The following is a 15,241-nucleotide window of genomic DNA, read 5'->3' on the forward strand; positions in this document are numbered from 1 at the left end:
GTGTTTTGTCAACATTGGAAAGCAAATTCATCTGATTTAGAACTTAGGTGCTGCTTCTCTTTGAAAGAAAGGAATGTACTATCTGGTCTTCACACAATTTACAACATTTGATTTCAATGGAAAGAAAGCAAAAGTGTTTTTTTTTTGTGGGGGGGGGAGGGGGGGGGGTGGGTGAGAAGAAAAAGGTCTACAAAAAAAAATGATCTCTAAATGGAGAAAATGAGTTACCTCCAATGATTGCGCACCCTTTTCCTGCAAGTGGATATTGTTTTTAGTCAGTTGATTTGAATAACCTACACAGCTAATCACAACTATAATACCTGGGTTATGGAGTGTATGATTGCACTCTTTTGCTTTGAAACAACCAAACAGATGTACTATAAGTTTCATTTATCCACTATTAACTTGATAGCTAGTTCTTCTGACTTGCTGCTCCATGTTTCATTGATTAATATATTGTCTTGATTCATAAAACAGCTGACAGTTTGAAGGTTGAAGGTCTTTTGGAGCTTCTTGATTTGGAGTCTGTAACAAAATATACAGCACTTCCATCACCAGAGTGGTCATCAGACCATATTGCACTCATGGCAAAATTTAGTTTCAAGTCATTCTGCAGGGAGAAAGAAGTTGAGCTTCCTGAGACCCTATGGTGAGAGTGAAAATTTGAGCTGGTGATTGATTAGTGTCGATCTGAGTGTAAAGGGTGAGGTGCAGGTTTTGAGTGAAGATCACTGAGTTTTCAAATGATTGATTTCTTAGCAGGCAAGTTATTTTCTTGCTGGCTGAGATACAGGATATTCTTTGAATTGGTTTAGACAACTGCCATTGGATGATATGAGTGACAACAGTAATAATGATTACTTTTTCGTTTTTTTGGGTTCAAGTTATGGCTAAAATCGTAGAAACACTAGTTCTTCAAATGAAAAGAGAAGACACAGACTTTAGAAGGGATGGATGGTGGTGATGATGTGTTTACAGATTGGTGCATGGCTTCTTCCTGACAAAATTAGAAATGGCACCGACCATGAATCTTTCTAGGCCAAACATCAGGTCAACTTCATACCCCCATCTTATATTTCTTTTAATGTACTGTAAGATGTGTTTGAATGTAAGGAAATGGAAGTGGCCAGTGGATGTGATTTTTTCTGATGCTTCCAGTGAATGTGATTTTGAATGGATCTTAATAGAATAGCAGTATTTCTAATTCAGGCTGAAATCTACTTCTAGCGTATGCTAACCTGAATTTGTGATTGCTTAGATATTGTTTGTGGTGTCAGTGCAGTTGCAATCTAATTTCTGTAGATCCTATGTGATGAAATCCGACAAAACAGTAGCACCAAACGCTCCTCTTCACTAATATCTCCCAGGTTGCTATGTGCACTGCCATATCTGCCAAAAATTTTTAGTTCTTGAGCCAAATCCAATCTGGATCCGACCTCTTTATGGTGGGTACAGATTGGGTAAATTGTTGGTAGATTAAGATCATGCCGTATTACGACAGACCCATTAAGTGACCAGACAAGTGCATTGTTCCTCTATCCTGGTAAGCTCCAATTAAGATTGTATGTGATAAATAACAGGGTCCCTTAAGGGTCATCAGTATTAGTGAATTGCTAGCATTGACACATGCAGACATGAACGCACATGGGAAGGGGTAGGGCCATGTGATAGAAGATCTCACAACAATCTCATTGATTAAATTTCAACTACTAACAATCATGGATAGGTCCATGTGATAGAAGATTTCACAACCATTTCTTTGATTAAAGCCCAAATATGGCGAGCGTATTATGTGAGTCAATTTTGCCCAAAGCAATGAAAATTTGCAATTTGACGAATCATTGTCTGAAGCAGAAAACGAAGAAAAATGGCTGCACCCCCGACATGTTTGTTGCAGCTATTTCTCTTGGACTCTAACCTTGTAACCACTGCAACACCCCCCCACCCCCCCCTCACAATAAATTTGGTCATTATAACCGTATGATAGATATAGTTTTGGGAATAAGTTACATATCAAATTTGATTGTTTATTTCAATTATAAAGCCTATCCATTCATAGGATTTTTTTCATGCTTTTGTTTTTTCAAATGTCAGTGTTCTTGAAGTTGGTTGGACATATTTACCAAAAAAATGAAGAAGTTGGTTGGACATTTTAAATAACATTCAGAACATTATATTACGGAGAAACCAAAGAAGTACAAAAATGAACACATAGCTAGATAATGAATAATGATGTGGACATATTTATAGAATTTGGGCCTTAAATCCCAATAAACACTTCTCTGCGAAAAAAAAAAAAGACTTGGTGTGGGAGAGGGATATCCTTTCTCAATAAATAAACAAATCTGTGCTATCACTGTTCTAACTTGCTTCTATCCATTTTCATACCTGCTACTATCTACAGTGACTGTGCTTGGTAGTAAATGCTCTTTTGAATGACTCAAGCTTTCATCATTGGCAGCTTCTCCCTTTACTATTGCAAACAAAATTTTTAAAAAGCTCTTTTTAGCTATGTAAATATTACTTATACTTCTAGATCATATGTACTCCGTGCCAACTCTTTGTTAGGCCAATAAAGTTTTTGAAAAAGATTCCCCTGGGTGGTTCCTACATCTTCATTGTAGTTACTTTTCTTTCTTATAGCTAAGTTTGCTTACCCTCTGTGAAGCGAGGGTAAGGCTGCGTACATTATGAATCTCTCCAAATACCGTTGTAATGGGAACCTCATGTACTGGTTTGTCCTTTAGTGAAATTTGCTTACCAAAAAAAATGGGGTTTGTGTGTGGGTGTAGAGAATGCCACCAATACAAGGGTGCGGGTATATTAATCCAAACAAAATTAATTATTAATCCAATTTACCCACGAATGATGAATCCCACAGTATTGAGAAACCTAGTTTTAAGATTCCTTGTTCAGCGTCTGCATTGGTGGCTTTTTCTCAGGGTCCACGAGGAAATCTTCACTAGCTTTAAAGAGTAGTTTCATGAATGCATATTTTGGTAAATTTTAAATCAGAAAAACCTAATCTCGGCCTAAACGTAATTCAAATTGAAGCCCCAATTCTTTAATTGGCCGGCTTTTGAATGGTTTAACAAAAAAAATGTTGAAGCCACGTAAATGCTATATACATAATAACCCTCTCCAAACCCTAGAGTAGCGGAAGGCTTGTGCACAAGATACGACGCCCTTTACATAACACCCATAAGAAAACTTATCAAAAGCCCACCAAAACACAAGAATCAAAAGTGAAATTCTTGTTTACCTGGAACCTTTGCTTTTAGTTAAGCAACTCAACAGATCCATTGCTTAATGCTGCACGTACGTAACGTATACTTACATTTTACACCACCATTTATAGACCATAGTAGTAGTTGAGAATGGAACGAATTACACTCACTTAAAACAAACATTAATCAATATTTATATCCTATATATAGTATTATTAATTTCTATTGTATTAATCTCCATTTTGTTTTTCTTTCTTTTGTGCTGCAGTGCTGGTGGGTTAGAGAAAGATAGATTAATGACTACTTAATTTAGACCCTTATAATTAAAAAACCTATAGAGTTGGAAAAACCAACATTAATAATCCTTAGTCCTGCTTACAACACAAGATCCTATGCCTTTTGAATAGAGTTGGAGTGCCTTGGTCTGGTGGGTGCATGAACTTGCAGCTAGGGCATGCAGGTGACGACTTGCATAACATAACCAACATATGACACCGGTGACACACTGTTGCCACCATCTCTGACTGGTCCGGCTCCAAGGATAGTTCCGAACCCATCGATCTACGAACCGGTTCTTGTTTGGCCCAATTATGATCTGAAGTATGGGTCTTGAATGATGATGATTCGTTTGGGAGGTTGAGTTCCAAGTCTAAGCTCATATGTTTGGGACTACTTGAACCATTTTCATCTGGGTTTTGTCTTGGATCCTCTGAGGTTCTTTTCTGGGTCCTAGTGTTGTAGAAGTGTATCTCCCCAGACTGCAAAGTTTTAAAGAGAGAGAGAGAGAGAGAGAGAATAAATAAAAGCATTAAAGTTGAAAAATGGTTTATTTCCACTTTTGGCATTTAAAGATCTTATTACCTGGATATCGAGGCATCGTTGCCACTCCAAAGGCAAGGGCTTCTGTTCCAGGTGGAGCTCAATGCCTAACTCCTTTGAGGGTGTTTTTGAATGATTATCGAGATCCTCTTTGGCTTCTTCTGTCTCTTCCCATCTCCTCTTCTTTGATGAATTCTCAAACTGAGGAATCATTTTTCTTTGATTCGGAGAAACTGGTGATTGAAAAGAAACCATGAATAGATACAAACTCTCTCTCTCTCTCTCTCTATCTCTCTCTGCAACTCTTTGGTTTGATCGAATAGTGAACTGATGGTGTTTATATAGATAACTGCAGGCAAATAACTACGAGTGAGAATTTAATGGAGCAAATTTAGTAGACATTAATAAGGACCCACCTTTTGTGGAACTTTTTCTCTTCCAACTTTAGCTAATCTAGTTTTCCATCAACCTCAAGCCGCTCTTTAAACTAGGATGGTAGTGTAAAAAACGAAACCTATAAGCATGCAGTAAAGAATAGAAATTGCAAATAAACAACCACACAAAGAACACAAGGATTTATCAATAAGATTGTCTATATTGCAGTAAAGAATATGGTTACAGTCGCTCGTCCTCATACCTTTATCAGATTGTATATAGAGTTTGCTACAAATATATAGCGAAATCTTATACAAAAAATATATCGAAATACCCACATAGCCGTAAAAAAAATCCTCCTCCCAGAATTACCATATTAATGCAAGTGACGGATGTTAGGTATTTGACTGATACGCCAAAAGCTCTGAAGTTGATGGAACACATTAAATCAAACCCTTTAACCTTTCCCATAGTAGGCTGGCCTAATCTAGCGTCCATACACTAAAGTGGATCTCGTTAGGCACATAACAACAAAATACAAGACATCAAACCCCAAGGCATGCATGAGAAGATGAGAGCTGAGTCAAGCCGAATCGGTCTTGAGTGAGTTATTGTTGGGTATATTCTATAACCCTAATATATATTCTAATATAAGTCTACTTGAATAAAGAATCAGACTGTGGAGACCCCACTTGATAATGCCCATCTAACCTAAAACCCTAGTCTTTCCTATAAATATTAACCGAAGACATGCAACAACCTGTTTATATATTTCAAAATTTGATATGCAGGGTGTATTGTTTTAAACAACCTTGTGCTTAAACCCTAAACTCTAACCGTTATTACAGGCTGTGACCTTCAACCAGAGAGAGAAAGAGAGAGAGGCTGAAAAAGATATTAAATGGGGGAGATTGAATACAGTTGAATAATGATTAAATGCCTATCGCTCTTCAATAACTCCAACTTCCTCAATTTGGTCACCTAGAGAACTAACACTTTAAAAGCTCTTTGTACCTTTAATCCTCTACTTATTAAAACAACCACAACCCCCATGGCCCTTCAATTGAATTAAAGTCTCTCTCTCTCTCTCTCTCTCTCTCTCTCCCCTCAATTACTGATATTCCTATAACAAAAAGCCGTGTCACCAAAATACCTATTTTCATTTCGAAGCCAAAATGAATGGTTGTAACTTGTAAGTCTGAAGTCTTTAAACCGTTCAATGTTTCTTCTTTGCTTTCATCATCTTTGACGGCTTGACCACCAACCCAAAGGAAAAGGTACCCTTCTCAATAGTAACTACTACAAGTATTTGTTTCATGACTTCATGAGTCACAACTGTCTAAAACCGGCCCAGTTCACCAACTCAACCTGATGACTCAGCCACAAAAAATGGCTGAATCGACTCACAATCCCATTGAAATAATTAATTGATCCAATAGGTCACACCGATTTTGTTGACCGGCCAACCGCCCCCCCCCCCCCCCCCCCCCCCCCCCCCCCCCCCCCCCCCCCCCCCCCCCCCCCCCCCCCCCCCCCCCCCCCCCCCCCCCCCCCCCCCCCCTCGCCCCCCCCCCCCCCCCCCCCCCCCCCCCCCCCCCCCCCCCCCCCCCCCCCCCCCCCCCCCCCCCCCCCCCCCCCCCCCCCCCCCCCCCCCCCCCCCCCCCCCCCCCCCCCCCCCCCCCCCCCCCCCCCCCCCCCCCCCCCCCCCCCCTTTGTTCTTTTGAGGAAGAAGATTTTGTTTTCCTTTATAGGATTGGTCCCTGTCCCTCACTCTATATATTATCGAAATTATATGATGAAAAAACTCTAGATTTGGAGAAGAGGATAAACAAGACCAACAGCCATCACAGACAAGAGCATGCTCGTGCATTTCAAGTATGCCTAAACACTAATCTCTATATTGAATTGAATGCGAATATGATCTCCATGTTGTTGTATTTTATGTCTGTATTCTATCACAAATCTGGCTTTCTCCAAATTAAATTTTCCTTATACACGAACCTTTCCACGATACCTATTGATGAGAGATTGCACTCAAGTATGGTGGAAAACCTCTCCACGTATCTCATGTTTGGCAGACTTGTACTTAACATGAATGCATTCGTCTCTTTCTTATACCGAAGTGAGCAAATGGGGTTGTTGAAACACCAAAAATCTTTAGGTCGGTTAACTAAAGAAGGCATTTAGATTATTTAAGGAAAAAGTTTTAATAACCATTTTTAGAAATTTAATTATCTAAAATTAATAAATTTATGGTTTTAATTAGTAAATTTATTTTGAAGAAAGACATGATCCTCATCGTACATAAACTCAAGAGAGCCTAGAAGCATCACCTACCAGATTAAATAGAGCTCGGGAACCCTCGAATCTTTATCTTCTCTAGTTTTCTATCCGGCTCAGTTCCCCAGTTCCTCTAACAATGGGGGGTTGAAATAACCACCCCTGCCTGGGTGGAGTCTACCATCTCCCTATTAGAGAATTGGGGAACTGATAGGGCAGGAAATTGAAGGAGATAATTTTTCAGAGAAGCCTCCAAATACGCTTAACAGGTGACAAATTTTTTTTATTTTTTTATTTTTTTTTGATGGTGAAAACAAAATATATTACTAGGTCCCCAAGAATTTAAAATTCTAGTGTGAAATTGAGAGAGAGAGAGAGAGAATCATTGTGGTTGGGGTTGATCTCTACCAGCCTACATTAACTCAACTTGAATTCTATTAAATGTTAGAATTCAAAGGATGATAGAATTGAGATGAGCATTGACAAACCTCGCTTTCTGCAACACCTTCATGACTCACACCACCACCGGTTTCTGTTAAATGCTCTCAGCTACTCAAAGTCTCTCCAACATTGTTTATAGAAACACCCTTGAAATTCTCTTATTTTCTTTTATAACCTCATTAAAAGTGGTCTACCCACATCTTACAACATAACTTATTTTAAGGAGAGGGAATGGAACCCACATATTGAATTGGTCCTTACTCCTTACCAAGGTAATGTGTATAATTAGGTCTTTGTACATAGGGAATGATTTTCAATGGAAGAATGAAGTTGACAAGAAGTTTAAACTTAACAAAGGTGGGACCCAGTGGTCAAGGACTCTCTTTTTTGGAAAATATATTTGGAGGGTAACCAAATTTGAAGTTAAGGGCCATAAATATTGATCCTTTGTTATTATGGCAACCCTAAAGAAACGGACGTACCAACAAAATACAGCTTTAAAAGCTTCATGAATTGAAGGGTGATAATCACTTGTGTCTTCACCGACTCTTTTATTAAAATTTTAGTTGATAGGTTTTGTTCATTTCTTGATGACTTTATAGCCTAACAATTGGAATCACTTATTCATCACCTGCATGTGGTAATCTAACATTTTTGAGTTGCAAAATTTTTTTTGTAGGTTGGCCAACTGAACGTTTATTAGGTGTAAGGTTTTAATGACATGACATGTATATGAATCGGTTTTTGCTTTCTCATTTAATATCTTTTGTGAAATCAGTGTTGGGATTTCACACAAAAGCAACGATGTGAGTAGTCTGATGTGAAGGTTTATAAAGATTTGGTTGGACATCCTCTTCTGAATTGTTAGGGGAAGATCTCAATTCTAAAGTGTGTTAATGTGTGGAGGAAGAGACTATTGAGATTCCACGCAAAACAAGGATTCCATATCGGATGTGAGTAATTCAATATGAAGGACTACTATGATGGGTCGGTTTTTTAAAACTCTAGCTCAATCCTAAGCCCCCTTAGCTAGGTGTAGGTCTGATCCGACTTTGACTCAAGACCTGAAAAATCCAACCCTGATCCGCCCTCAGAGCCGAGCCAAGCTCAGCCCACAACCTCAGCCTTGGCCTAGCCAAGCCCTGACTCAGGATTAGAAATTATCAACCTTGATCCGCCCTTAGGGCCAAGGTATCTCAGCTTAGACCTTATTCGGGCTCAGGGTGAATTAGGGCAGATTCGGGCCACCCTAGTCTTCTCTGTGGCTAGCTTTTAAGAATAAAATATCTAAATCCAATAATCAGAAGTGTCTTTTGGGCTTTATTTGGGTTTTTAATTGAATTACTTGGCATAGATAAACATGAAGTCCATGTCTAACACTTTTATTCTCTCCATCCAACTCTTGCGTTAATCATTATGAATAGAAATATCGAAGAAATAGGTGGATTGTGTTCAGATCTGCTACCCATATGGGGACGGGTGGCGAAAGATCTGAACCCTCCTTGGGGGTGTGGGACCCACGGAGGGTTCAGGTCTATCTCCACCCGTCCCCATGTGGGTAGCTTATCCGGACTCAAATTATAGGTTTGGAATGGACAATGAAATAAGAAGGGCAATCTCCTTGGCATTGTGATTATAGGATTGGAAAGAAAATGATAATAGACATATTAATTTAGAAGAAGAAAAGAAAAAATAATAATAAGAAGTTAAAAAAGTGAAGTACATTCCCCACTTCTCCACCAAAAACATATTCCTCTCTTTCTCTACTTTTAAAAAGTGAAGTGCGGTGCGGGGTGAAGGTATCGGGAAAATTATCTCCTCCAGTTTGCTGATCGGCCCAGTTCTCCAGTTCCTCTAATAGGGGGATGGTGGACCCCACCTAGGCAGAGTGTTTGGGCATGGATAGAGAGATCATTTCAGCCCCCTTTTGTTAGAGAAACTGGGGAACTGGGCCGGGCAGCCAACTAGAGGTGATAAAGATCCGAAGTTATCGACACCAAGCAGCTCGAACATCCAACTGTGCCTAACTTGAGAGAAAAAAAAAACATCAAGTCAATGTTCGGACAGTTGGAATATGTCTAGACTGCCAGGTGTTGACCTCTCCAACCCAAACTGCACCATTGGGGATTGGAGAGGATTTAAATCTTGATAAGGATAGAGAGCTACATCGATCCAAAACATTTGCCTTCATATCCAAAAAAATTAATGACTTTGTACTAGTGTTGTTACGGAAACGCCTGAAGTTCCTTTCCGCCCCACCTCCCATAATGAGAGATAATAGCTCATAATGCAAGTTTACCAATCAGCCCAATAGAATTAGATCCACCAAACTCTTGCGCTACCCATGTAGTTTCTTGGACAAAAAAAAAATCCTTTGTAGTACCCTAATCTTGCGGTGCACTGCAGTGCATGCTTGAGAGCTCAACACGTGGAAGTTGCGACATCCAACAATGCCGGGCTCGAGAAGAAAGAAAAAAAAACTGCCTTGCACTGAGCTTGCACCGTTGGATGAAGCTTCTTACACGTGTCGAGCTTTCAGCTCCGCACAGCAATGCACCACAAGATGCCTGCACTGTAGAGGATTTTAATACGTAGTTTCCTTCACAAGATTATGCCCTCGATACCATATACTTGAAAATCTCTAAGATTTTCTCCCAACTTGAGATGTGAAACTGCAAAAAAAAAAAAAAAATAAAAAAAAAATGAGATGATCCCTACTTTCCATTCAAACCTAACAAAAGCACAAAAAATGAGCAACTTGGATATGGCATTTCAGAAAGCAAAGGGGGATTGGAGGGAGAAATATTCAAATCACATAACCAAGTTCAGATATTGTTTAAAACCCACTAAAGGTCAGGTTTAACAAATTATGAACCACCTTATTCTTAAGGTGGCAAATAAAATAACAGATAATAATAAATACCCAAAAAAAAAACCCATTTAGAGAGATAATTGTCCCGAAAATTATCACATAAAAGAGAGAAGCAAAGCTGGAGCAAGTTAGGGAGGAAGAGATATTCCATTCTAAATCCCAAGGAACCTAAATATGCTTAGACCAATCACATGAAAGGAAGAGATGTAACACAACGGAAATCGATCTGGGTCCATTTCGAAATAGTCGCTCTAACAGAAATCCTTGCAGGTAAGACACGCCAAAAAAAAATATTTTAATTTAAGATGAATAGAAAGCATCGAGAAAAAATGCCACTAACAAGAAATCCTAGTGTGAACATATGATCTCAAAGACCATTGAATAAAATTAACTGCTACACAAGTAGAGAATCTACCATTTTCAAAGATAGAACACCTCCAAAAATCTCCAAAAACCTAGAGTTTTGTTCTGAAACCGAAGTGGGTTTGGTCGGTTTCGGTTTGCCTGGCATCCGGCTTGATTTGCTGGGATCAACCGTCTATCACAAACAATACTCAACGAATTTAAAACTGACCGTTCGATTTTCATATGTACAGGTGTCGAGTCTACCAAATCGAGCAAAGAGTATAGTACGAGAGAGAAAAGTAGCGGAGATATAGGGGAAGGTGGAGGGAGAAACTTAAAAGGAGAGGAGGATGAGAGGACCACATTTGCTTTCTCCATCTTTAGAGACTGATGCTTTTGTGCAGAACCAGTCCTAACCCTAATCTGCTGAAATGAAAGATCCAGCGAAAAATACTCAGATCATGCAGCTTTGTTTGGGATAGAGATTGGTGGAATAACTACGAATCTCACTTTGAAGCACAGATAAGCTTTTTTTAGTCATTCTATGTATTTTCCTTTTAATTTTTGTTGTATTAAGAAAACAGAGTTTGTGGATCTTGGATGGATCTCAAAATTTTTTGTATGTATCTATCCTTTTCTTTTGTTTATCCTTTTGCCTCTATCTATGGAGTTTGTTGATAAATCTTGGGCTAGTTAAAGCCCCTATTATCATCCTTCTTCTTTTTTTTTTTCATTTTAATTGTTTTTTTCTAGCTCAGTAATTGCAGAAGAAAGGTTGTTCTAAGGTTTTTGGGTTAACCTAAACATCCTTTTACGTAAGTTAGGGAAGCAAATGGAAGACATTGGTAGAAGGATTGAGAAGATTTTAGCTAAGAAATCGAAGTTCGGGATTGAAACTTTAGAAGCTGGAGGAATTTTGGCGCTTTTAAATGATGGCTGGTCGTGGAAGGTAAGGAGAGCTCCGGAAGAGGAAGTTGACGTTGTTGGCTTTGAGGAACTAGCGACTCTTCTGAAACAAAGAGAGTATTGGAAGCTTTTTGTTGTTTCCATAATCGGTATGGGAAGTGTAGGAAATTTCATTTTCATTAAAAGAAATTATATTCTGAGTGGATTACCACTAGCTATTGGGTATTGGGAGGTCTCTTATCAACAAAAAAAATTGATACTGAGAAGATATTACTCAAAAGCATGAATTATCAGCATAATCAAAGTCCACAACAAGGCATGGACTCAACAATTCTGTTCTTAAGAGTCTGAAGAGTATGAATTGTTGATGGTCTGAAGAGTGAATTGTTGAGGGTTTTATACAACAGAGAGGAGATGAACTATGGAGGATGTTGAGGAGAAGTGCCTAGAAGAGTTAATTGAAAGGGATAGCAGCATGTAGGAGAACAGATGGAGGTGTTGAAACGTATCGTATCCATATCTCTTGCAAGACTTAGCAGTTTCAGAAGCCAAGAAAATTAAGTGTCTTGACATCTATTGTGTCTTTGTAATCAATATGAAAGAAGTGTGAGGACGAGAGACTATAACTCTATTCAATTGATAGTGAAGCAGTTCCATCTCACTGTCGACTTTGGCAATCTCGTTGAACCACATAAATCTTTGTGTGTGATTATTGCTTGCGATTTCCATTTGTTTTCTACATTGTTATAGGTTTTTGTTTTTCTACATTAAGACATCTTTCTTGCTTCATCACTCAAGTCTCCTTCAAGTTTAGTCAAATATTGCGTAGACAAGGTTGTTAGTAAGATTGATCTATGGTGTGCTCAACCCCCCAGAATTGATACTATAAGGGATCTCTAGATGTTATATATGGTTTGATGTTAGATGGAAGGTCACCATTTATGTTTGATTCCCCTGTTTGTACTTTGTCTGATTACCGTTTAATGCCTACTTGTGGTAATCCACTTCTTATACCGATGGCAGTTTTGATCACCAAACAAAAGATGTAGGTTGGACAGCGGTAATTTTGATTATCAAACAATTTGTCTTGTTGTTTTGGATTATGGCTATACAGGGAGGAATCCACCAGAGGCAGAGATCATAGAACTATAATAAGTTTAACAGAGCAATATAGATATATGGTCAGATTCTCAAGACTTAGTGAACTGATTGAAGGTAGCCATGGGAACTTTTTAATTCTGTCTTTGATTTGATTTATGCACTCTATTAAAACAATTTCTAACTAATAACATGATTAAACAGGATATGTTTTGTATGGTTGTAGCTGTTTTCACTGAAGAATTTTGTTCCTAGTAATTCTACATCCTTAAAAGTACAGAGTGTTTTTTGTTCTTCAGTTTCCTTGAACTGTTACTAGTTTTAAATCAGTGGTGGGTTTAGCATACGATTCCCGCAGCTGTTTTGATCATCTAATCTTTGTTCAAATGAGAACTGCTGGTGGGTTTTGTGGTGAAGAAGTAACTTGCTTACCGAAATTCAGTGAACTGTTCTCTTTGACTAGGACAGGTAGTGTAGTGAGGAGTTGAGTTATAATTCTCAAGGAAATGGATGAAGTTCCTGATTGACCTTAAAAAGCTAGCTACTAAAGAGAGGGTGCCGAAGTTCTTATAATCTTTCACATCGCACTACTCACATTTGATGTGGGATTGTTGCTTCGGCATAGAACCCCAACAAGATCTTTTAACATTATAGTAGCTATTTTTATCAAATTGAAAGAGCTTTGACAAAAGGCACCGTTGTCAATTAGAAAATAAAAGAATTTATTAGATCTAAAAACATTTCAAAGTACAAATGGTACATTTTTTTAACTTGAACTAAATTTATTTAGCTCAGAAAAAAAGACTGATGATCTGACATTGCTGCATGAATGTGATATGCAAAAATCAATCCATTTGTCTCGGCAATGTCATCGCTGCTGATTTCCGTTTAACAAACCTTTTCCAATACCAGTGATTCTCCCATACTGTGTGCATGGACTCAAGAGGGACTCCTTTAGTCTCAGGCAAGAAAAAAGCAATGAATACGGTCATTATTGCAATCCATCCGGAATAGAACAAGAAAATTCCATACTTGAAGTGGCATAAAATTGTCAAGAAGGTCAGTGCAAGCACAAAGGTTGTAGCAAAGTTCACGGCAACACTTATACTTTGGCTGGTTGGCCGGATTTTCAACGGAAATATCTCACTTCGTATGAGCCAGCTCAAGGGTCCCCATGACCACCCAAATCCAGCTGCATATGCGCATATCAACATCAATGGCAAGACGGCATAGTCTTTAGACAAAGTTTCGTTCCCGGAGACTCCTATCTGAGTCCCTGGAACAGAAGCCACGACCACCTTCACAAAAAGGGTAAACAAAACAAGTCGATATAGATAGATTTATGATGACTTGAAATTCAACTAAAACAATGTAGTACACATGGTTTTGAAATCAAATTAGAATTGGCCGAATTGGTAGACCTGATACCGATTGATGCGGATTCATCGATCATGAATGCTCTTCAATCTCTTTTTTTTTTCATTATTTTATAAAAAAGCAAAAAAATCAGTGGAACTTAGCTCTTGTAGCAAAATCTACAAGTCTTTTGAATAAAAAACTCCAACAAATCATGGATATGTGGAAATCTTTACTTCTTGCCGACTCTAATTCCTAGGGTTCCTTCCGATCCGGATCAAGATTTGATTGGATTCGAATTAGAATCGATATGGTTTGGGTTTGGGCTTGGGCTTGGGCTAACCGGGTCCTTTTTTTTTGAGTTCACCCTAACGTTGGCTCACACTGTCAAGCTAGCATACCGTTCAAATATGTCAGTCAATAGAATAAAATGCTGACCTGGCAAAGGAACATCTGGGTCCCACCCTGCAAGAACAGAACTCTCCGACCATACCGGTCCACTAAACCGGCTGACATGAAAATGGAGCTGAGGTTGACCATCCCCAATCTTATAGACGCCATGAGAGCTGCGTCGCTGCCGAAGCCGACTGATTGGAAGAGGACCGATGCGTAAAACGCTATCACATTAGAGGTGCAAGTTTGGCCCCGTGGGCCTGAACCCGCCCTGAGCCTGAACAAGGCCTAGGCTGAGATATTTGGCCTTGAAGGCGGGTCAGGGTTGAAAATTTCTCACCATGAGTCAGGGTTGGGTCGGGTTAGGATTAAGACCTCGGGCTAAGCTTGACCCGGCCCGACCTTGATTTAAGTTATATTATAAAATATATATTGATTTATATATACATTATAAACTTTAAACGTCACCCATATTTTTTTATATAATATATTATATATGAAGACAATAAGTGATATAATATATTTTATTAGTGTTATTTTATGTAAAATTGATATTGTTTTCCTCGACTCATTCCAGGCCATGCATTTCTTTCTCCCTCCCCATGATCAGAGCCAATTACGGTCAACCCGGCCTGATCCTGACGGCGGGTCGGGGTTGGGATTTTCTGGCCCTGAGTCAGGGTCGGGTTGGGCCTGGGCCTAGCTAAAGGGAGTTAGGGTTGGGTTAGGATTTTATAAAGGCCGGCCCAACCCGACCCTGTTGCAGCCCTAATCACACTAATCCCTGTAAGCTGCTGAAAGAAACGTATTGCCACAGACATTACGAGGTGGGGCCTATATTGCCTCTCAAGTATGGTCTTGCAAGGCTCTTGACTTGCAGCTTTCATGGCTTCAGTCAACTTGATGAGGGCGCTCAGCTCGGGGTTTACATTTGAGTTGACTCCTCGCAAGCTCGGCGTAGTGATTGCTCGGCCTCTTCCAGCTTGCCATGCTGCACAAGACTGCTTGGCCTATCGGAGATGAGTAAGGCACCAAGTGTTATGATCATTGCAGGTAAGACTGCAACACCGAGTGAGAGGCGCTAGCCCCACTCGAGCCTAGCTGAGCTGTAGTTCAACGCAATAGCTGA

The 15,241-nt window shown here is 39.3% G+C and overlaps 3 protein-coding genes across 3 annotated transcripts in view; 1 reads left to right on the forward strand and 2 right to left on the reverse strand.

Moving 5' to 3' along the window:
• The window catches only part of LOC122669600 (carbon catabolite repressor protein 4 homolog 1-like), a 57,695-nt gene extending 56,561 nt beyond the window's left edge, over window positions 1–1,134 (forward strand). Inside the window, exon 13 of the mRNA XM_043866396.1 lies at window positions 478–1,134. Within this exon, the coding sequence (XP_043722331.1) occupies window positions 478–653 (176 nt within the window). The 3' untranslated portion in view covers window positions 654–1,134. The remainder of the gene's footprint in view (window positions 1–477) is intronic.
• A 2,430-nt stretch (window positions 1,135–3,564) lies between these two features.
• LOC122669606 lies at window positions 3,565–4,355 on the reverse strand. The gene is made up of 2 exons (XM_043866400.1): window positions 4,089–4,355; window positions 3,565–3,985 (listed from the first exon to the last, which is right to left on the reverse strand). Exons 1-2 carry the CDS (start codon window positions 4,299–4,301, stop codon window positions 3,593–3,595), a joined length of 606 nt encoding a protein of 201 aa, XP_043722335.1. The 5' UTR covers window positions 4,302–4,355; the 3' UTR covers window positions 3,565–3,592.
• An 8,781-nt stretch (window positions 4,356–13,136) lies between these two features.
• LOC122667340 (sugar transport protein 5-like) lies at window positions 13,137–14,346 on the reverse strand (the record flags this gene model as incomplete). The annotated part of the gene is made up of 2 exons (XM_043863600.1): window positions 13,137–13,661; window positions 14,158–14,346. Coding segments are annotated over 2 exons (642 nt in total), but the record flags the coding sequence as incomplete, so codon positions are not given.
• Window positions 14,347–15,241: the final 895 nt, after the last annotated feature.

Source organism: Telopea speciosissima, chromosome 7 (assembly GCF_018873765.1).
Source record: "Telopea speciosissima isolate NSW1024214 ecotype Mountain lineage chromosome 7, Tspe_v1, whole genome shotgun sequence".
Taxonomy (NCBI): Eukaryota; Viridiplantae; Streptophyta; class Magnoliopsida; order Proteales; family Proteaceae; genus Telopea; species Telopea speciosissima.